Source organism: Theobroma cacao, chromosome 9 (assembly GCF_000208745.1).
Source record: "Theobroma cacao cultivar B97-61/B2 chromosome 9, Criollo_cocoa_genome_V2, whole genome shotgun sequence".
NCBI classification, from domain to species: domain Eukaryota; kingdom Viridiplantae; phylum Streptophyta; class Magnoliopsida; order Malvales; family Malvaceae; genus Theobroma; species Theobroma cacao.
In genome coordinates, this window is record NC_030858.1 from 9,812,922 (window position 1) to 9,836,768 (window position 23,847).

The following is a 23,847-nucleotide window of genomic DNA, read 5'->3' on the forward strand; positions in this document are numbered from 1 at the left end:
TGGAATAAGAGGAAAGGGAGATTTTACCTCATCAGGAACTCACAAAAATTATTAACCTTGGAAATGGGGAAGAAAAGAAAGAGGTTAAGATTGGCACCTCGCTGTCATCTAATGAAAGGCAAAAGCTAGAAGAACTGCTCCGTGAATATGTGAATGTGTTTGCTTGGTCATATCAGGACATGCCAAGTCTCAACACTGACATTGTCGTCCACAAGTTGCCTTTGAGATCAGACTGCAAGCCTATTAAACAGAAATTAAGAAGAATGAAGCCAGAAATGTTGCTGAAGATTAAAGAAGAAGTAAAAAAGTAATTTGATGCTGGTTTCTTGGAGGTGGCCAAGTATCCTGAATGGGTAGCTAATATAGTCCCGGTTCCTAAGAAGGATGGAAAAGTTCTAATGTGCGTCGATTACAGGGATTTGAACAGAGCGAGTCTAAAGGATAGCTTCCTTTTGCCACATATTGATACTCTTGTGGACAACACAGCAAAGCATGCTTTATTCTCATTTATGGATGGCTTTTCTGGTTATAATCAGATCAAGATGGCACCCGAAGATATGGAAAAAATGACGTTCGTAACTATGTGAGGAACGTTTTGTTACAAAGTAATGCCATTTGGATTGAAGAATGTAGGTGCCACTTACCAAAGGGCAATGGTAGCTTTGTTTCACGATATGATGCAAAAGAGATAGAAGTATATGTGGATGACATGATCGCAAAATCTCATAGAGAAAGGGATCATATTGTCAATCTCAAGAAGCTGCTCGAGAGATTGCGAAAGTTTCAGCTTAAGTTGAATCTTGCAAAATGCACTTTTGGTGTAACTTCTGGGAAATTGTTGAGGTTCATAGTAAGTGAAAAAGGAATTGAAGTGGACCCGGATAAGATACGAGCTATTCAAGAGCTGCCACCTCTCAAAACGCAAAAAGAAGTGAGAGGATTTTTAGGGAGATTGAATTACATTACTCGATTTATATCCCAGCTCACCTGCAAATGTGATCCAATCTTCAAGTTGCTTCGAAAACAAAACCCAAGAGAGTGGAATGAAGAATGTCAAATAGCCTTTGATAAAATCAAAAAATATCTCACAAATCCATCGGTGTTGGTGCCATCGACGGCTGAAAAACTTCTTATTTTGTATTTGACTGTGAACAAGAATTCTATGGGTTGTGTACTGGGACAACATGATGAAACTGGGAAGAAAGAACAGGCCGTATATTACTTGAGCAAGAAATTCATGGAGTATGAGTCCAAATACTCTATGCTCGAAAAGATGTGTTGTGCGCTAGCATGGACCGCCTAGAGGCTCAGACAATATATGTTGTATCACACAACATGGTTGGTGGCAAAATTAGATCCCATCAAGTATATTTTTGAAAAACCCTTCCTATCTGGAAGAATAGCTCGATGGCAAGTGCTATTGTCTGAGTATGATATTGTGTATGTGTCCCAAAAGTCAATCAAAGGGAGCGTCATCGCTTATTTCCTCGCAGATCGAGCTAATGAGGATTATGAATCTATAAGTTTTGATTTTCCAGATGAAGAGTTGATGGTCGTCTTGTGCATAGAAAAAGGCCTTCCCAATGAATTTAATCTATGGAAGATGTATTTTGATGGAGCATCCAATGCTTTGGGGCACGGAATCGGGGCAGTGTTGATTTCTCCAAATGGAAAGTACTATCCAGCCACGGCGAGATTGAATTTCAATTGTACTAATAATATAGCGGAGTACGAGGCATTGGTAATGGGATTACAAGCAGCAATCGAGATGAAGGCTGACATGATAGATGTTTATGGAGATTCGGCTTTGGTGATATGTCAAATAAGAGGGGAATAGGAAACTAGAGATTCTAAACTAGTTCCATATAAAAAGTTGGTTGCAAAATTAAGCAAACAGTTCAAAGAAATCAGCTTCAACCATTTGGCTTGAGAAGAAAATCAGATTACTGATGCTTTGGCCACTCTCGCAGCAATGTTCGGAATAAAAGAAGCGGATGATGTATGCCCTTTTGAGTTAGAAGTCCGTGAAGTCTCCTCACACTGCTTGAATGTTGAGGAAGAGGTTGATAGTAAGCCGTGGTATCATGATATCATGCAATACATCAAGCACCAGGCATATCCTGAGAATGTCATAGACAATGACAAGCGAACTCTTAGAAGATTAGAAATGGGTTTCTTCCTTAGCGGAGAAGTGCTATACAAAAGAAGTCGGGATCAAGTACTTTTGAGATGTGTGGATACTATTGAGGCCAACAAAATAATGGAAGAAGTTCACGAAAGGAACTTGTGGAGCTCACGCTAATGGACATATGTTGGCCAGACAAATTATGAGAGCTGGATATTATTGGTTGACATTGGAATCAGATTGCATAAACTTCGTTCGAAAGTGCCATAAGTGTCAGATTTATGCAGATAGGATCCATGCTCCACCAGCCCCATTGCACGTTTCCACGGCCCCTGGGCCATTTTCAATATGGGGAATGGACGTGATTGGGCTTATTACACCAAAAGCCTCAAATGGACATCGATTCATATTTGTGGCCATTGATTATTTCACGAAATGGGTAGAAGTAGCTTCTTATGCCAATGTGACACAAAAGGTGGTGTGCAAGTTCATCCAAAAAGATATCATATGTCAGTATGGGCTGTCGGAAAGGATCATTACTGATAATGCAAGCAATTTGAATGGTGCGATGGTGAAGGAGGTTTGCGCTAAATTCAAGATCAAGCATCATAACTCGATAACTTACCGTCCGAAGATGAACGGAGCGGTAGAGGCAACCAACAAAAATATCAAAAAGATTGTCGAAAAGATGATTGAAGTTTATAAAAACTGGCATGAGAAACTTCTTTTTGTCTTGCACGCATATCGAACTTCTGTGCATACCTCCACTGGGGTAACTCTGTACTCATTAGTATATGGTACAGAAGCAATTCTACCTGTTGAAGTAGAAATCCCATCACTGAGGGTGTTGATGGAAACAGAATTGGAAGATGCTGAGTGGGTCCGCTCCCGCTACGAACAATTGAATCTGATTGAGGAAAAAAGGCTTGCGGCTTTTTGTCATGGCCAGATGTACCAACGAAAGATGATGAGAGCATACGAGAAAAAAGTTTGTCCCAGGCAGTTTCGAGAAAGAGAGTTAGTCCTCAAGAGAATACTCCCTAATCAAACTAATTTTCGAGGAAAATGGATGTCAAATTGGGAAGGGCCATATGTGGTAAAGAAGGCTTTTTCAAGAGGAGCTTTGATTTTGGCTGACATGGATGGGAAGGATTTGCCTAATTCGATAAATGCGGATGCGGTGAAGAAGTACTACGTTTAAAAAAAAAAACGAAAGGGGTTCATGCTGAAAACCCGAAAAGGGCAGCTCGTACCTAAAAAAGGAGGCTCATGCTGAAAACCCAAAAAGGGCGATTTGAGGCTGAAAAGCAAGAAGTTAGAATGAAATTTAAAGATGTCAGCCTAAATGGAACACAAGATTGAGGTAGAAATACACTATGAATGGAGCTCCATAATTTCGCAAAACAGGGGAAGTCAAGGAGTTTGCAATCTACAGATTTGCTCAAAGCATCAATTAAGGACAATTCTTGAAATTGAATATCATATTGTTTTCTCTGAATGGTCTGAGTGTTCATCACTTAAAGATCTAATGTTTGCTCTGTAAATTTTCTTTGCCTTGAATTATTTGATTTCTCATATATGAAATTCTCCTTTGCCTCTTTATTTTAACCCTTTCGTTATTTACCATCCCATGATTCACATAGTAATTGTCATAGAAATGAATGATGACTGGTAAAAGAAATAAACTAATTAAGTAAGAAATTACACTCATTGTTCAGCAAAAGACTTAATGATGAGGAAAAGGAATGGCAGAGCCTTGAACCTAAGGCAAAGTCAACTGTCAAAAGAGAGGGTACTTAGGGAAAATCTGGAGTTACCTGAAGTCTCCAGAAAGAAAGTAAACAGGCAAAAAAGATTGAAAGTTGCAGTGAAAATCGGATGAAGCAAGAGAAGGGTCTTGGAACCTTGATGAATCATAAACATGAAAACATTTCATCATTTCAATCATGCATACATGCCTAGCCATGCACTCGATAAGAATCAAAATTAATTCATGTCCCAAGCTTCGAAGGTAGAAATTCACTTGACCTAAAGTGTTGAGATTGTAAAACTTTGATGGAAGGATTTGAGTCTTTTCATTTCATGTTAATCCAATTAAGTTAGCATTAAAGAATTAAATCGAACCTGTTGTGAGATAGGTCGAGCCTAGATTAAGTCTAAGAATTTCAATTTTTAAATCTAACCTATTACGAGATAGGTCGAGCCTAGATTAAGTCTAGGAATTTCAATTTTTAAATCGAACCTGTTGTGAGATAGATCGAGCCTATATTAAGTCTAGGAATTTCAATTTTTAAATCGAACCTGTTGTGAAATAAGTTGAACCTAGATTAAGTCTAGGAATTTTAATTTTTAAATCGAACCTGTTGTGAGATAGGTCGAACCTAGATTAAGCTAGGAATTTCAATTTTTAAATCGAACCTGTTGTGAGATAGGTCGAGCCTAAATTAAGTTTAGAAATTTCAATTTTTTTTAAATCGAACCTGTTGTGAGATAGGTCGAGCCTAAATTAAGTCTAGAATTTCAATTTTAAATTGAACCTGTTATGAGATAGGTCAAGCCTAAATTAAGTTTAGGAATTTCAATTTTGTTTAAATCGAACTTGTTGTGAGATAGGTCGAGCTAAGATTAAGTCTAGGAATTTTAATCGAATTTGTTCTAATATGGGTCAAGCCTAGATCAAGTCTAGAAATTTCAATTTTGTTTAAATCGAACCTGTTGTGAGATAGGTCGAGCCTAGATTAAGTCTAGGAATTTTAATCGAATTTGTTCTAATATGAGTCAAGCCTAGATCAAGTCTAGAAATTTTATTTTTGTTTAAATCGAACTTATTTTGAGATAAGTCGAGCCTAGATCCATTTGATTAAATCAACTAGCTTCGAGATAAGTTAAATGTGGTGTCTACGTCTTTGCACTATCCTTGATTCTCAAGAATGTACAAAGAGGGGCAACTGTAGACACCACAAAAAAAATAAAAAATATAATAAAATAAAATATAAAATAAAATATTATATATAATAATAATTAAAAAAATGAATGGCTGGGCGTATGCCCAGCCATCCCTTCCCCCAACCACCATGAATGATGGGGCTCTAGCTACCAACTCCTTGGTGCCATAACCCCATTGCCGGGTTGTCCAAATTTTTGGACAACCCAGCTTTTAAAGATGGAACCTGCAAAACGAAAAGGAGGAAGCCAAAATCAGAGAGCAAAAACCAGAAACCAAAAAGCCAGAAAAAGAAAAAAAATGATTCAAAAAATAAGGAGCCAATCTAAAAAAAACCAAATTCAAACCACAGGAAAAAACCACAAAATCAGACCCAAAAAAAAAAACAACCACAAATCTTCAACCAAAAAGTAAAAAAAAAAAAGCAGAAAAACCAAAAAACCCAGTCTTCAAAAAAATCAGATCCAAAAAAAAGGGAATTTAAGTCGCCTGCTTAAGGGAGAGAGAAAAAAGGGTGAAAGCAGTGTCGCGCACCAGATCTGGCGACGTTGGAGATTTGGCCGGTAAAAAAATGGCTTTAGAGAGAAGAAAGGGTGAAAGCAGTGCCGTGCACCAGATTCGGCGACATTGGAGATCTGGCCGACGAAAAGGTGGCTTTAGAGAGAAGAGAGAAGAGGAGAAGGGTGCGACGCTGGCAGGGAGAAAGGAGAGAAAGAGAAGGAGAAAGAAAGAAAGAGGGAAAAGAAAGAAAAAGCCAGCGGGGAGAGAGAAAGAGAAGAAAAAAAAAAAGAAAAAGAAAGAAGAAGCTGGCAGGGAGAGAGAAAGGAAATGGAGAAGGAAAAAAGAGAGAGAAAGAAAGAAAGAAAAAAAGAAAAAAGAAAAAGCAGAAAGGAGGTAAGGGGCTCTTGACGACATTTTTTGGAGAAATTTTAATACATCAAGCGTGCATGTTGTTGTACCTTTGGTGGCTTGCCTTGGCCCACATAGTTTTGTCCTTTTGAGCTAATCTAAATTTACACAAAGTAAGATCTAACTTGCATGCCTTTTTACTTTAATATTTTTTTATTTTTATTCATTGTGGTAGCTCAATTATTTATGTTAAAGACATATTATTAGGAGCATAAGGATAATTTAATTAAGACAAAAAATATATTATGTAGAGATTATGTGATATTTTAAAGTAGAAAAATAACAACAAAATATAAAGTGGTAAATGAAAATATGGGTAAATATTTGATAAAAAATAGATATAAACAAATATAAAAAAAATATAAAAAAAAAACTAAAAAGATGATAATGGTTATAATAGTAAATATATATATATAATTGGGATCAATATTCATATTTAGATACTTGTAAATATAATATATATATATAAAAACAAAAAAAACAAAAAACAACGACATGATACAAATGTAAAAAATTATAAGAAAAATGAGATGATTGTTTGAGAAATTCCACCTAAGAAAGGTAAAGAGTTGCCTCTTTTAAGTGGATTTTTTTTTTGGTGCGAAGTTTGAGATGGATTTTCACCGAAGCGTCGGAATAAATCCGAACTCTAAACTCCAATAACCATTAAGTCAACTAGTCATTGTTAAAAAAAAAAATTTACATAATGTTGCATCCAAACTTAAATTAGTTAATTAGCTTAAATAAATATTACTAAATAAAGTTAATTTAATCGTTTGAAAAAATTAATTAATTGTTTATTTGATAAGTTATATAATCAAGTTAAATGTTAATCAACAATGTTAATTAAAAGATATGGATCTAAATAGAAAATAAAAAAATAATAATAATAATAAAATAAATAAATAATCCATGAAAAAAAATGAAAAAATAAATATATAAATAAGGTGATAAATTATTAAACACATAATTGGATGAATTATGAACCGCTTAAGGCAATAAACGTGTGCATGTAGACATCATCACTTTATCCTGTCATAGCATGCCACATTTATCTTGCAAATGGTGCGGGAGTTCCGATGATGGGATTTCCCCAAAGAGCTTATAGAGACGAGTTCTTCTGGGGATATCTCTAGGTGAGAAAAATTTCGAGACTTCACCAAAGCGTTGGGATGGTCTTCGAATGATTTTCCAACAAAAGATTATCGACCCCATTATTTAAAATAAACAAGTCATGACATCATTTTATGCTTGCATCATGTGCATACGTAAAACCGAATAAAAGACTCAGTCAGTTTAATAAAAATTTAGTTAATAAGTAGGGATTAAATCAAAAGTAGGCTATAATAGGATAACTTAAGATTAAATGGTACCGTTCGTGGAACGGGTGCCACGGAGGTGCTAACCCTTCTTCGTGCGTAACCGCACTCTCAAACCCATCTCTAAAAGACGTGGATCAGTTCTCGTTCTTTCGATGGACCTAAAATTAATTTAAGACTTCGTCGATTAGAATCGGACTAATAGGTGACCAATCACACCTAGATAAAAAAGATTGGTGGCGACTCCCAAACAACATTATTTTTGCCGACGTCTGGCGGACGGGTTCTCGGACCCGCACGTTACGAAAAGGAGCAGTGATTTTAGAAGCCCGTTGCCTTTCCAAATGCCAATACTCCGAATTTGAGGAAAAATGCCTATTTGAGCTATTACAGTGAATAAGGAAAAATTACTAGGGGTTAAAAGGGCCAGGTTAATGGTGAAACAAATGAGATTTTTGTGACTAAGTCACCCCAAAAAGAACCTGAGTTCAACGACCAAGTAGTGGCTTAAGAGCATGGTGAGCCAAAGTAGCCAAAGGTGTGCCAATCTAGTCAACATAAAACTCTAGCCATTGTCAAGCACAACAAGGGAAGAATAGCAACTAGAAGTTCTTCTCGGCATTGTAAAAGTGTTGAAACACATGAAATAGCTTAACTTGGTGACAAAATTAATGACAATGACATAATGAGGCACAATGCCATTATTATCAGGGAAGGTGAAGAAACTTTGGCTTTTGATAAAGATTTAGGATGGAATTTGACTCCTACTTGGAGCTGCCTCAAGTGCTGTAAGTCTATGGCAACCAGTCATCCAAAAGTTTGAAAGTCACCTGACATCGTGGAAAGCAAAAATCTTATCCATGGTACGTATCATAGTACGTTGACTTACACTTCTAAGGTTAGTTTTTGAATAGCATGCCCCTCTTCTACATGTCTCTTTTCCAAATTCCTATTAAAGTCACAACTACAATTGAGAAAATTCAAAAAAGATTCTTATGGGGAAGCCCTAACCTTGTCTGCAAACTCCATCATGTTAGTTGAGATTCAATTTGCAATTTTCAAGACTTGAGAGGCCTTGGACTAGTGGATCTTGGTTTAAAGAACAAGGCATTCTTAAATAAATGGCTATCGCACTACGACAATGAACCGAAAAGTTTATGAAGGCGTATCATTGATGAAAAATTGGATCTCGGTCATGATAGCCTTTTTCCAAGTTTTGGGCATGGTAACGAAAGGTCAACCATATGGAAAACTATTATTAAACCTCTTCATGGAACTAGTGAATATAGTCATTTCATTGCTGATGGTATAGGGGTATCTATTGGTAATGGGGGGAGAGTCAACTTCTTAGTAGAGGAATGGATTGAAGGCTATATTCTTAAATTTGATTTCCCTAAAGTTTTTTCCTTGGTTATTAAAAAAAGGGGAAATTTAAAGATTTTAGAGAATGGATCGGCAATGAATGATCATGGAAAATTGAGTTAAGAAGAGACATTTTTTACTAGAAACATGAGCAATGGAGTGAATTCAACAATCTAATTGAGGCCCAAGTTGTTGGAGAGGAGTTTGGTGATAAAATTGTATTAAAATGGAACTCTAGTGGTGAGTACTCTTTTAACTCTTTCTATAGGCAAGTTCTAAGCTCTAACACCTCTCCTTCAAGGCATTAGAAGTTGATAAGATCGAGACTTGCTCTTCACAAAATTAAAGTCTTTTGTTGGCAGTTAGTAAAAGGTAGGTTGGCCATGAAAGATACCTTTCTTAAAAGAGGTATTATTAGTGCCCACATAACTACTTGTTTACTATGTAAGCATGGGATTGAAATGGTAAATCACTTTTTCTTCACATGCAATAAAATGTGGATGTTGTGGCAACAATGTTGTGCCATGTGGAACATTGAATGAATGAATCATCATTTCCCCAAGGTATACTTTATATTATGGTTTGATTTTGCTTTAACATTGAAAAATGAATTCGTATGGAAAATGGCATGGTATGTTATTATTTAGGCAACTTAGAGGCAAGTTGTCTCTACTGAAAACAAACTAAAACCAGAATGTATGATCCCTATTGACAAACCTCACAAGCCTTCCCTCCTATGGAATCACATCATGAGGCCAACAAACCCAAGTAACAAATATCATGAACTAGTAACTAAGGGCTTTGCTTACTCTCTTGATAAAAGCACCACCATTCACTTTTGGGAAGGCTCACAAGTTGATGACTCCACTCTTGCCACCAAATTTCCATGCATTCATGCACTGGCAACAAGTAAGAAAGCCATGATTGCCAAAATGGGAAGCTAGGTCGAAGGCAATTGGAGGTGGGATGTTAAGTTAAAAAGGCAACCTCTAAGTTAGGAGAAAATCAGTGGAGAGATTTCATTACTTTTATAAATAACTTTCAACCTCAACCTACTGACAAAGATATGGTGGTGTGGAAGAAAGCCACTGGTGGTCTCTACACAACTTCTTTGTTTATTAAGGCAAGCTACGGTACCCCTAACTCCACAAGCTTTTGGAAAAATGTTTGGATTGGATACACTACCCTAAAAATCAAAACTTTCTGTCGACAAACCCTCCATGGCAAAATAGCTGCTAAATCTGTATTAATGAATTAAGGCATTCTTGTGGTTGAAGGCATTAATTTCTCCTTCTACAACTCTCAACTCAAGACTTCCTTCCATGTGCTCTTTGCTGCGTTACTACATGGAGAACATGGTCTTCTTGTTGTTGCTTATGAGGTATTACTTGGATTCAACCTAGTGATGCTCTGTCTCTTTTTAAGACATGGTTTGAACTCCCAATGCCTTCGGGCAAGAGAGATACATGGAGAATGTTCTTCTTTGCAACACTTTAGACCTTTTGACTATGTAGAAATGAAGTTATTTTCAGAGGGAAAAGCTTTACTACATACCAAATTATGGACATCACCCTTTTGCGCCACACACTTAGGTGTTGAGGGAAGTGGAAACTTGACCATATTCCCACTGACTTGTGTCTTATGGAGCCTTTCAGCATCAACATCAACACCAAAAGGAAGAACCAAAGAATGGTTGTTAACTAGTCAACCTTACCCCTAAAACTCTCAAACTCAACTCCGATGGCGCAAAAAAGGAAAACCTTGGCTCGTTGCTATTAGAGGAGTGATCAAGGACCACTATGGCTTCATATAGGGAACCTTCTTTAAAAACATCGGTATTGAGGACTCTAATTTCGCTAAATTTTACGCCATACCAGAAGAAATCAATTTCTTCTTTTCATCTCCCCAGGTTGTCACTTATTCATTGGTAATGGAGAGTGACTCTGCTAACGCCATCAAATGGGCACAACACCATTGTACAATCCCTTGGAGGATGGAAAATATATCGAATGCCATTAAAACTCTCTTGTGCAGAAGCACAAAGAGCACCTTCACGCAGATAATGAAGGAAGCCAACATTGTTGCAAATAGATTGACCAAAGCAAGGGCGTTAAAAGACCCAAAACTTTAGAGCCTACTTTCAAAACCAACATGGGGAGAGTGCATGAACTCTTCATTCAATGCATCGACTTTATTATTCTTGTTAACTCTAAACTACCCTTATGTTTTTTCATCTGAGAATGATATCTCACTTCATTTTTTGTTGTCATGCTCTGTTTTTTGTCCCTTAATGCTGGAAGTACCAAACTTTTTCCTTTTGTAGTCTACTCCTCTTTTGCATGGCATGCATGAATTGCCTTTTGTAGTCTCCTTTTGCTAGATCACTTGTGAATAATAAATACTGCCTTTCAAAAAAAAAAAAGCAATGATGTGGTTTTTAATGGTAAAGAATGGGATGGATGCTAAATTTTTGAAATTATCAAAGTTAGAGTTGCATAGTGGATGAATGCTAAGTGGCCTAATCTCAACCTCTCAATTATGGACTTAGCTAGATTCCTAAATGAGGGTATCAACCCAATTCAGGACAAAAAAGCCAAGAAAGTTGAAGTCTGGAAGAAACCTCAAAATGGATACCTCAAATTCAACACGTATGGCTCCTCTAGAGGTTGCCTTGGTGAGTCTAGTATCGGAGGCATTCTGAGAAATGAACGTGGCACTACACTTGCCCTTTTTTCTAAGTTAATAGGCATTTTGGATTCTACTAGAGCAGAGCTCCTTGCCATGAGAGAGGCTGCTCTTGTCTTTGCTACCTCAAGGTGGAATGCTTCCCATTCCCTCCTATTCAAGTGTGACCTTAGTAATGTGGTCAAGTGGATTAAAATACCTATGGATGTCCCTTGGAGAGTGAGATCTCTTGTTATTAAAATTACTAATCTACTTGACAGGATTGGCTGGTGGGAGATCAAACATAATATCAATTAGTCCTTCATAGCGACTGTCTATCGAAAAAAGTATTCCCAACCACCCTGCAGTCATTGGACGGTCCTTGAATTTGTCGTTTTCTTGGGTTATAAGTGAAGCGAGTTTGAAAATTAGTTAAGCCAAAATTATCAAAATTTAGTACCAGATGGACCTGACTATTGAGGTTTAACCGAGAGCTTTATGGAAAGCCCAACACTTAATGGGTGGGGGACATTGATTTTAATGAGCAGGTCAGATAGACGTCCAATCTAGCATGAAAATGTGTAATGTAATTAAATGAAAACGAATTTTGTTCGGTTTGAACTTAATTCTTCTCAATCAATTCTACAACAATATTATCACAGTAATTTTACAAGAAACTGCAATAGGCAAAAAAAGCTTGTATGAAACATGTGGATACTATGAAACAGGTGTTCTTGTTGAGGTAGTCTTTAAGAAACGACATTGACAAGGTTACCGATTATTAGGTGCAGAAATTAATTAAAAATTTTAATTAATGAAAACGATTATGAAACTAAACACCAAAAGGTTCACCAAATTGAATACGATTTCATTTTTTTCAAAGTTAATGGACGTGATTTTAAGCTCTGAAAGAGTCTCTCCAAAGAAACTCAAATTTTGAGAAATTTTTATTAGATTTAATTTACACATCTAAAACCAAGAGCGCATCTTTAATTTATAAAATTAAAAGAAATTTGCTTATGATACAAATAAAAAAAAATGCCTACTATGTAACAAAATAAAAAATCAACCAAGATTAAATAACAAGAAAAAAGGACAAATTCTAGTAACCAAAGAAAGTTAAATAACTAGTGACTAGGAAAAATGATAAATAATTAAGCTTCCTAACCAAATCAAACATGGAACGGAAATAATCGGCTTAGTCATGTGCGCATGACAGCTTGGATTAGGAAATTCTAACATGAATCAAATCACTTTCACGTGTGCAGGAGGTTTGGTTCGTTTAGAAAAATTTTTGGGTTGATATAAGCACAAAAAGGGGTGAAAATGCGACCGATTATTAGTGAAACTCAAAGAGCCTTAACCTGCCTGATATATTTTCTGTGACAGCTCTAAATGATTGAGTATGGACTGCAAAGCTTTACTGGATTTTGATTATTTCCTTGCCTACCTTTTCTGGCTATATCCCCAACTATGCCGATAATGACACCATCTTCCGTCCCCCAATTTAATTTTGATACAAAAATTTTCCACTTTTTAGGTGGGAAAGGAAGCCACTTGTCTTAAAACCAACATATTGCACGGTTTGTTTGCATGACTAATGTTTTGCATTGCATCGTATCAAGTTTATCCTCGAAGAAAATAAAAATAAAACCAATGTTTTGCATCTCTGGCATGTAGAATTGCCATTCTCTTACCCCCTTCTTGGTTAATGATTCACGTTTTTTGGCTGAAAAGTAGTCATATTGCATCTCTGGCATGTAGAGCTAACCAATCGATCTTTTCTGACTGCAAACCCAAATGTCATGCATTTCTTTTTTTTTACATATAGTTTTTAGATAGTACCAAATTTCAATTTCAAGTGTATGGAGACAGCAGATCTCAGTCCTTAATTAAAATTATATTTTTTTTAATGTCAAGCCAAGAATCTTTAGCCTATTAAATTTATAGAACTTGATTAATCACGTTGCTCTAAAAAAATTTAAATGCAAATCAAGATTTAATTAAGAATGAGTACCTAATTTCGTAAAGCAATGGCTTAGAAATTTGATTAATTCGATATTACTTTGTATAGATTTCATACAGCAGAGCATCACACAGTTTCTCCGCTACAATTGCCATGAGATTTTATTGCATTTTTCAATAGAGTTGACTACTTAAAAAATAATCCCTTTTGTCAAGGGATCTGATTGCTCTTCCCCTTGCCTATCTCTAAACACACGCGATCAAGTTCAATCTTCTATTTACCATAGTATTAACAGAACATTCCACAAAAAATGTTTCATTTTCAATTTTCACAAAGGGTCTTGCTAATTATTACCTAAAATATATATCACAATTATTATTGAAAATAACACGTTTATTCAACATATTGAAATTTATCAATTTATTTATTCTTTTCATCTTATTTTTATTTATCCCTATTTAATTTTCATGCAACTTAAGAAAACATTTTTGGTTTTCATTTTCACACAATGATTTTATTTATCTCTATTTAGTGTATTTGTTTTTAAATTTTATTTTTTTAAACTAAAATTGATGTATCACGATTTTTAATACAAAAAAAGAAAAAATAATCATTAAAATAATTTTAGAATATAGAAAAGGGAAGAGAATTAGGTGTTCAAAAAAAAAAAAGATAACATAGTTTTTGGGATTTCCCAAAACAAAAAAAGAGACAGAATAATTATCATTATTACATCTAATGTGAAAATATAACTTATAATCTATAATCTATCAATATTTATAATACACATAAAAGTATAGATGATAAAAAGTTTTTGATTGACGAAAATGATCATATTTGTTCATTGTATTTCTAAATTGTCATTTTAACTATCTTTTATTATTAATATTAATAAAATTTATGTATTTTGTAAATATTTTAATTTTTTTAAAAATATGTAAATATTCTAATTGCATCTAATGATTTTAGTTAAAATATTTTTTAATTATGCATTTTAAAAAATTTTAATTATAAATATTAGCTAGATTTATTCAATTTGCAGATAAGAATTCTGATTGTCAAAGACTTTCATTAATTTTTTTTTTAAATTCTAATAGTATTGATTTATAAACTATTACAAAATTCAAATTATATATAATTGAAATATTAATAATTTTTTATATATAATTATCTTTCAATTACATACTTTAAAAACATTTATATCTATTCAATTACTAGATACTCGTTTTATAAATGGTATCTAAGAAGTAAGGTGAGAGTAGGAGAAAACTAGAATCCCAAGAATGAGTAGAATTACAAGTTGGTCCTCAGCATGAACCCCCATCAATCCCCTACTCCCAACCACACGAGCCATTAATTCTTCAAGTATTTGGCCATCACTACAGCTGTGCCCAGTTAGAACCAGGGAAAACCGAACACGTTGAAAACTTAAACTTTCCGGGTCATGATTGACGACCGCCTAATCCATCATGGCAACTGTGGGTAAAAAACTGTGTCAAATATGAACTTGATTAAGAGACTTAACTACATTTTTTGTTTTGTCAGCAACATTTGGCTTTTCTTAGAGCTATAAGTAGGACATGCCGTATACCCGAAATCATAAGGGTCTTAGCTGTTTTGAGTCCTGAAGAGAAGCCTAAAAGAGAGATAAGGGAACTTAGCTTGCCAAGCTCCAAGGAAACTATCTATTCTCCTTCTCTCTCTCTCTCTCTCGAAAATTTTTTGAGATTAGAAAGAACAGAGAAAGCAGAGTATCAGTAGCGCTGTCAGGAAAAAAAATGGTTGCACCTCTGTCAACTTGGCCTTGGGAGAACTTGGGACTTTTCAAGGTATGGAAAACTGTAGCCGGGATGTATTATTCTCTTTACGCAGTTTAAACTTGGTCAATATATATAATTTTTTCTTCTTTTATTTTGTTTCCAGATGTAATATGTTGCTTCCACTTGTTTCTTCACTCGCTCTCTCTCTTGCTCTAACTCTATTTCTACGGTACTGATGTGTTTATTTCTTCTTGACATGTTCGTTCTCGTGTGCCAAAAGTATCTGCTTTACGGCCCTTTAGCTGCAAAGGTTTTGTATTCATGGATCTATGAGGATACCCTTAAGGATCTCTGGTGTCTTCATATTCTTCTAATCTGTGCTTTGAGAGGATTAATTCATCAGCTATGGAGCTCCTACGGTAGCATGCTTTTCCTAACTCGCAATCGCCGGATTAAGCAGCAAGGAGTTGATTTCAAACAGATTGACAGAGAGTGGGACTGGTAAAATAAAATATGTTTTTCTCATACATGATCATGTAAATTCTGCTTACAATGATTCCAACAAAATCATCTGTTTTTTTTTTTTATCCTTCAGGGACAACTTTATAATTCTTCAGGCTTTGTTAGCTTCCATGGCCTGCTTGATCTTCCCATCCTTGGATGGCCTTCCTCTCTGGAACTCAAAAGGATTTATTGCCTTATTTTTACTGCATGTGACAATTTCGGAGCCCGTATATTATTGGGCGCATAGGGTTTTCCATGAAAGCTACCTTTTCACCCATTATCATTCACTTCACCACTCATCTCCTGTACCCCATCCCTTTACAGGTAAAATTACTGATAACCTAAGACCCATCTCTTCACTAATTTCATTTTTCTCCTTCTGGCTTTTCCTCTTTATTTAAATTGAGATTAACTGCATATAGTAAATTCCAGCAACTTGCACTCATCTCATCATCTAGTCCATTTAATTAACTTTTAATTTTTGCTGCTGCAGCTGGACATGCAACATTTCTAGAGCACCTTGTATTATGTGTAGTCATCGGAATTCCCATGACGGGGTCTGTTCTGATGGGGTATGGATCCACAAGCATGATTTACAGCTATGTTTTGGCTTTTGATTTTCTCAGATGCCTGGGGCATTCCAATGTTGAAGTTGTTCCCCATGAAATTTTCAACAAGTTGCCTTTCCTTAGATATTTGATTCACACCCCCACGTAAGTAACACCCTTTATTCTCTCATACTCACGCAATTAATGTGTACCGACTTTCCATTAATGAATAAAAATAAAAATTGACTTTGAACCGGATGCATGATGGATTGCTTAGAACTTTCACTCCTGTCTAGTTTCTAAGCTTGTATATTTAATTCTATTCTTAGAATTGGAAATTAGACGTAAAGCAATTTAAGTACGACCTTTATTAATCATCATGCTGCTTTTCGCGAAACAGGACTCTGGCTGACAGCTGCAGTTTAGGTTATTTAAGTTATGGTCGAAAAACTTGAAAGTTCCAATTAATTGAGAAGGAAAGCTCATTTAAAATTTTCCTCCCGGAAGAAAGTTTTGGCAAAAAACGTAATGAAGTTAGATGTAGTATTGATAAATGTTAACATTTACTATAGTTATTTAAACTATAAGGCACAATTGTCCTTGTTTAATAAGGTGATTTTATTACCATAAATATAATGCATGTTATGTCTAAAATGGCAGCTTATCCAGTATCCTATTCCTTGGTAACTCCTTGTCAAGACATTTATTTTACATAGATAAAACAGGGACCATTCTTGATTGGCAACATTAATTACTGTATACACAAGGTAGCTAGCATAATAATCGAACATTTGAACCACAAAACTTGCAACTTGCAATGCACTTTAAATATTTAAGAAACAAAAAAAATAAAAAGAAGGAGATCAGTAGGATTGTTTTGCTGTTGAACACGGATGTGGCTGCAACACTTTCTCTTCAAAAAAATTGTATTGATGCTGTCCTGTTTCTGGACGGTTTACCATCTTTCAGGTACCATAGCCTGCACCACACAGAGATGGGGACCAACTTCTGTCTCTTCATGCCGTTGTTTGACGCAATGGGGAAGACACTTAAGAGCAACTCGTGGCAAATACACGAGAAAATTAGTTCGGATTCAGGTAGTTGCACTTTTTTGTTTTGTTTTTGCGAAACCATGAAAATTTTTTACCCGTACTTTGATAGACGTCCTTCTTGGGAGGACCACTGGAGAAAATACTAATTTGTGAATCTGGAATGCTTAAATATATCATTGAAGTACATTCAAGTGCACGGCACTGAAAATGACAGTTTAACTTGTATTTCACGTTGATGCAGCGAAATATGGGAGGGTACCAGACTTTGTGTTCTTAGCGCATGTCGTGGACATAACCTCGGCGATGCATGTACCATTCGTATTCAGATCATTTTCATCAATACCATTCTCCACAAGGATCTTTCTACTGCCTCTTTGGCCTATAACTTTTATGGTTATGCTAATCATGTGGGCGTGGTCTAAAACCTTCCTCATCACTTTCTACAATCTTAGAGGCCGTTTGCACCAGACATGGGCCGTTCCTAGATTCGGCTTTCAGGTTTGCTGTTAAAACTTTGGGCAGAATTATTATTGCCTAGTGTAGGTAGACTAATTAGGAGAGCAATCAATCATCTAGGCCGTTACCATTTTTGGCAGTATTTCTTACCGTTTGCAACGGACGGCATCAACAAGCACATAGAGGAGGCCATTCTAAGGGCTGATAGGATGGGAGTCAAGGTCATTAGTCTTGCTGCATTAAATAAGGTTGGTGTTTTTGTTTCATTTTTCCTTTTACACTTGTGAACTTTTGGTCTGTCTTCCAAGGTTTAAAAAAACCAGTATATATATTATATGTTTTTAATTAGGCTCTGAAAGAAACCCGGTGATGGTAGTTGGGAGGAATAAATATCGAAATGAATCACCCATCTCCTTCATTCAAAATCCGAGTGGACCTTTCACTGGTTTTTTAAATACCTTTCCTGGCAGCGTACAGTCACTCTGTTTATGTATCTCTCAAAAGCATCTCATCATCATTTGCGTTTCAGACTAGAAAGATCAACACGGATAGATTAAAAATCTTAGTCTTTTTTAAGTGACGACCATCCTTGTCCATGAGTCTGTTTCAACCACAAATTAATTCAGTGTCCTCTCCTATTTTAACCTTACAATCTTCTCTCTAAGATGCCTATATTTATTACTTTTTGTCCCCTTTCGCATAGAACTTCTCAAGGAGATAATTTGATCCCATACGGAAAATCCTCCTCTTAAAGGAGAGGGTAACCAATTCACTTGGGCCAACCCCCATAGATCTGCAAGATGCCTACAAAATTACCCTTTTTGGACTCTTAAATATAACATGACCTAACACGAGTAAAGTAGGGTGCAGAAGTTGGATTAATTCCCCCCTTTTTCTTGTCTTTGTTTAATTTTAGTGCTAATTAGAAATTAAAAATATCATAAATATAGCTATAATTTAAGTAGTATATTTAGTTGAAAAACTGTTCTAACATAGTGAAAGTTTAAATTATACACTAACAAATGTTTAGAATTATCAAATGTCCTTTAAATTATAAAAAATTTTATAAATAAATATATTTACTAAATGAATATCCTCCATATATCAGATAATAAAAAGAATTTATCCTCCATACATAAGATAATAATAAGAATTGAAACTTTCTCCTCCGAATTTTTAACATTGTCATTCCTATCTATGTACTAAACAGAAGTGAACTTTATAGAAAAAAAGAGTGACATGAGGCATAGGCCTATTATGATTATTATCATGAATAATTTTAAGTTTTGAATTCAGACTTTTGTGATTCCTTGTAAGTCATAATTCGCGAAAATAGAATCTCTAAACATTGTCTTGCCTCCTAGCTGCCTACGCATATATGAACAGAAAAGACATGCACGTGGCATAGCTAGCTAGCACGACTTTTTGTCGTAGACGCAATCCTCTATCACTGCCGGAGCAGGGCTTTGTGAAATAAATGATAAAAATTGTTAGGTTTAACTATTCCAGCAGTATTGCTAAGAATAATCAATTCAGACTAACATTATCGTAGGGCCAGTACTCAGGGTATAATTACCCCAAGACATGCATTTAACTATTACTTTCAATTTTTACTGTTCTTGGATAGAGATGCCAATATCAATTTGTTAAGCTCAAAAAACCTAAAATTGCTTAATGAACTCGTCTACAGAATGAAGCGCTCAATGGAGGAGGGACACTCTTTGTTGACAAGCATCCAGACCTTAAAGTCAGAGTTGTCCATGGCAATACCTTGACTGCTGCAGTTATTCTGAACGAAATTCCTGAGGATGTGAAAGAAGTGTTTCTAACAGGAGCTACTTCCAAGCTTGGTAGAGCAATTGCCCTCTACCTTTGTCGAAGGAGAGTACGCGTTCTGGTAGGTCTTTCGATTCTCACCCACTAGACTCTTCATTAATTTTGCCAGCACAAAGTTTGATCAAAATTTACCAATATTTACTTTGTTGGTTTCAAGTTGAATGCTGGCACAACATGATTCAACGTCTTTACAAATGGTACTGACATTTATTTAGAGTTTGATAAGTTGAAATTCACAAGTGGTACCCTTAAAATAGATCTGCTCTTTTTCATTTCTAAATTAATTTTGTAGGGTACTCGTCTAATTAACTATGGGCAGCATTTATATGCTGGCTTGGGTTTTTTCTAGTTGTGATCAAAAGATATCTACAGACTGTAGTTGCTATTTGCAGGATACACCGAGTTGGGAACTAAATGAACATAGAATATTCATTTCATTTGAGAATCCATTTTGGAAAATGCTTATATGATAGTCTATCACTCCCTTTGATAGTGTTTGGTATTTTGAGAGGAAGTAATTTCTTAATTCACACATTAAAAGAGTAATATTTAACATAATTAATCTTACAGATAACTTCATGTTGATTATAAAAGTTTTTTACCTTTTTGGGAGGGAACTAGTTCACTTTTCACAAACAGGATCGAATAATTCTTGGTGATTCTTGGTGATTCTTGATCACCGCTACTTAGAATTACCAAATTTTTACCAAACATTCTGATCTAATTGTCATTTGTAGATCAGCATGAATTTTGAGGTGATCATTCTACACTAATCGTGATCTTTGGGCAATGGTGGAGGGAATAAGGGCTAGTAGGACTTCTACCTCTCAAAAGTTCTAAAATTTCATAAAACATTTTTATTTTTTTTAGAATTTTATAATTTTGTCCTTACATTAAGTTTTCTATTTGATGAGATGCCCTATAATAAACAACTAATAACTAATTGTAGTAGATTTAACGACGAAAGTAAAACCTATTGTAATAGAATCATTCACCAAGTTCTACTGCCTCAAGATCCCACAACCAACCCACCTCTTGTTTGTCTCCCAAACATAAAATCATGACTCTGTCATTATCTTTGGGAATGATGGACACGTATGATCCAATACGTAAAATAGGGGTAATCTAAGTGTAACCGGTCAATTTGTTTACCCAAATAAGAATTAAGTTACCAAAATTTATATATATAAATAGAAAAAAGTATAGGATAAGTTAAATATTAAAAATCCAACCTAAAGAAGTATTTTTTAAATATTAAAAATAGACTGGTTGAAGCCCTTGCTAGCAATCACAACATAACAAAATGCAAGAAAAGGACGAAATGGACAATAGAATAACTGTTGCTTTTTTTTTCTTTAATATCATGTATGCACGACCTAGGGGAACTAATATTGCACCTTTTATAATAATAATATAATTATGTGATATCTTGTGGATTAAGGTAGGTTAATGCACTATTAAATTGCGTCTGATGACTTAGGCATATTGCAGATGTTGACTTTATCAACCGAAAGATTTCAAAAAATACAAAAGGAAGCCCCAGCGGATTGCCAGAACTACCTGGTCCAGGTGACCAAATACCAAGCTGCTCAAAATTGTAAGGTGTGTGCCAGTCTCAACTCTCAACTCTTGAATTATTTCACATATCTCAAAATTAATAGTATCTCATATTTCGCTCCTGAAACAACAAAATTTACATGTAGGTACTAGTTAATTAATTAGATAATCCTTTTAGTTATTGACTTTACAGTTGATTTTTTTAAAAAAATAACAAAGAAAGAAAAAAAACGGGTACATATATTTAATGCCCGAACATGCGCGCAAAAGAACAATAAATATTAAACATCATTTATTTGTTCTGATATAGACATGGATTGTGGGCAAGTGGATAACACCAAGGGAGCAAAGCTGGGCTCCATCCGGAGCACATTTTCATCAATTTGTGGTCCCACCCATTTTGGCCTTTAGAAGGGACTGCACATACGGCGATCTCGCAGCCATGAGGTTGCCTGATGATGTTGAAGGGCTTGGGAGTTGTGAGGTGAGCAATCTTGTCATTGTATATTAATCTCTTATTAGCAACAGTAGTAGTATTCTGTTTAATCACATGCTTTTTCACAAGTTAAATTATTTAGTATTATTATTATTGATTAAAAAAATGGAATTTAAGCATTTGATTTAATAGTAAGAGTATGCATTTTTAATCCAAAAAATTATATTTAAATTACTTTTTTAAAAATCAAATACAAAAAAGACAAAAATAGGAAAAGAAATACAATTTGCATGATACAAGGACACAAAGTGTGACTAGATGGTTGTTACAAGAGCCTAGACGCAACTTCTTTTAATGTGTTATATATATCTAGATGCCTTTATGAGTTTTAAAAATGAAAAAAAAAAGGATCAAAAATTGAAATTTAAGATTGGTTATCATTTTATGTTCAGTTGCATGAATAGTAGCAATAATATAATTTTTATTTTTATTTATAATTATGTATTAATATATTACAAGAATGAGTAAGTGGCTTCACGAGATAAAAAAATCAAAATTCATGAAATCATGTAAAAAATAAAAGTACACCATTAAAAGAAAAAAAATATATATATATAAGAATACATGTGTTATTTTAGCTATCCTATCCTATGAAATAGGATTTTGGAAACCACATGAAATTTACAGTTACCTATACACTTGAAAAGAGCTAAACTTGCAAGTTTTTCTTCGTCCACCCATACATGCAGTGGATGTGACAAAAAAACTAGTCTTATTTAATAAGTTAATATTTGCCTAATTTTTGGTGGGTGTCGGTGCAGTACACCATGGAGAGAGGAGTTGTGCACGCATGTCATGCAGGTGGGGTGGTTCATCAGCTAGAAGGCTGGACTCACCACGAAGTTGGGGCGATTGATGTCGATAGAATCGATCTAGTCTGGGAAGCTGCTCTCAAGCATGGTCTAAGGCCAGTATCAAGTACCGTAAACAAGCAAGATAATTCATTATAATACCATGAAAAGGAAAACGGGAAATTGAAAACTGAAAGTTGATTGTAACGACAGGTTTTTTTGGTTTTTTCTTTTTGTTCTTTTGTGATAAGGTGTTTGGTCAAAAGAAATATGGTTCAGTTACAACTGATCGTCACATGAAGTGTCATGCAATATGTACTTGATACATTGATTTATACCTTGATTAAGCAAGGTATAACTATATGTTTTATTTTTAATTCTTGTCTTACTTTTACATGGAATTTTGTTGTTCCAAGATAAAACTAGAAATATAGTAATGCCAATTTCAGAAACAATGGTATAAATTCGATGTAAATATGTTTGTGTCTATATGCTACACATGCAATACATGCACGACTCACCTAAGTTTTAATACACTTCTGAACCAAATATTTGTACCAGTTTATTCATCTTGGAACATGGAAAGGTTAAGCAAATGGAAAAGATTCTTACACTGTACTCAAATCACTGAATCATGGGGACAGCACCCGAGATGCAAAACAATAGTTTTCCATTAATTATAAAGATTAATTTTTCCAAATATTCTTATATATGTTTCTAATGCATGTACTGTTTTTTTTATGATCATATGGTAAGCTTTTACTTAGATTCTGTGTGTCATGTCGCATCTGGGGTATATTGTTATTGCGTGCAAATAAATACAGGATGAATGCAAAATTTGTGGTGGGACAAATAACTAATTGTCTTGGAATATATAAGCACCTTTATAAGCCTTATAGAAAAGGACCTTTAAACCTGAATTGGTTGCTCTTAATATTTTGACTCTTGATGCAAGATGGAACTTTGATTTTCTTTCTTTTGGAATCCCTAATCAACTACTGCTTTAGCCATTCCTATTCAAATGTCTTTCTTTTTATTATTTCCGTGACCCTTTTACTTTTACGTTCCCTGTCTCTCTCTTTAATTGTTTGTCTTTCTTTTCTTTTTTTTTCATGTCCTTTTTTTATTTATATTCTATTTCCTCTTTTTTTAGAAAAAAAAAACAATTCTTTCCATGTAAAGTACAAATTGATTAAAATTTTTTAATTATTACTTCTTTGTAGAGATATTTAATAAAGTATAATAACTGTCAATTTTTCACGTAACGATCACTTTTTGTTCTTTTTCTTGGCAAAATAATAATTAAAAATCCACTATCAAATCTTTGTAGCCCAAAACCAAATAGCACCTTATTAGCCCAATTTTTAACGAAATAAATGCCCACCATCCAACACTGATGCACTATCTGACAATTAAAAAGCCCAAACATTAAGAAATTAACCCACATACAATCAATAAGGCAACTCAATTTGCCTAGAGTTAACATTTAAACACATTTGGGCTTAGTTGAATACTAAGCCTCTTGGACTTATTTAAATAGTACGTATTGCTTTCATGC

At 34.8% G+C, this 23,847-nt stretch overlaps 2 protein-coding genes across 2 annotated transcripts; both read left to right on the forward strand.

Annotated features, from left to right (window-relative positions):
• LOC108663226 lies at positions 1,319–3,326 on the forward strand. Its single transcript, XM_018126809.1, has 3 exons — positions 1,319–1,810; positions 1,943–2,171; positions 2,365–3,326. Exons 1-3 carry the CDS (start codon positions 1,319–1,321, stop codon positions 3,324–3,326), a joined length of 1,683 nt encoding a protein of 560 aa, XP_017982298.1.
• Positions 14,887–22,744, forward strand: LOC18589082 (protein ECERIFERUM 3). The gene is made up of 11 exons (XM_007013902.2): positions 14,887–15,118; positions 15,330–15,550; positions 15,645–15,877; positions 16,047–16,266; positions 17,071–17,198; positions 17,395–17,651; positions 17,750–17,857; positions 19,300–19,506; positions 20,937–21,047; positions 21,313–21,486; positions 22,260–22,744. Exons 1-11 carry the CDS (start codon positions 15,068–15,070, stop codon positions 22,446–22,448), a joined length of 1,899 nt encoding a protein of 632 aa, XP_007013964.2. The 5' UTR covers positions 14,887–15,067; the 3' UTR covers positions 22,449–22,744.

Coding starts and splice junctions, on each gene's coding strand:
- LOC108663226 (XM_018126809.1), top strand. CDS start 1,319: ATGTTGTATCACACAACATGGTTGGTGGCAAAATTAGATCCCATCAAG. Junction 1,811..1,942: donor TTTATGGAGATTCGGCTTTG/GTGATATGTCAA, acceptor GAAGAAAATCAG/ATTACTGATGCTTTGGCCAC. Junction 2,172..2,364: donor TCTTAGAAGATTAGAAATGG/GTTTCTTCCTTA, acceptor CATTGGAATCAG/ATTGCATAAACTTCGTTCGA.
- LOC18589082 (XM_007013902.2), top strand. CDS start 15,068: ATGGTTGCACCTCTGTCAACTTGGCCTTGGGAGAACTTGGGACTTTTC. Junction 17,199..17,394: donor GAAAATTAGTTCGGATTCAG/GTAGTTGCACTT, acceptor ACGTTGATGCAG/CGAAATATGGGAGGGTACCA. Junction 21,487..22,259: donor AAGGGCTTGGGAGTTGTGAG/GTGAGCAATCTT, acceptor GTGTCGGTGCAG/TACACCATGGAGAGAGGAGT.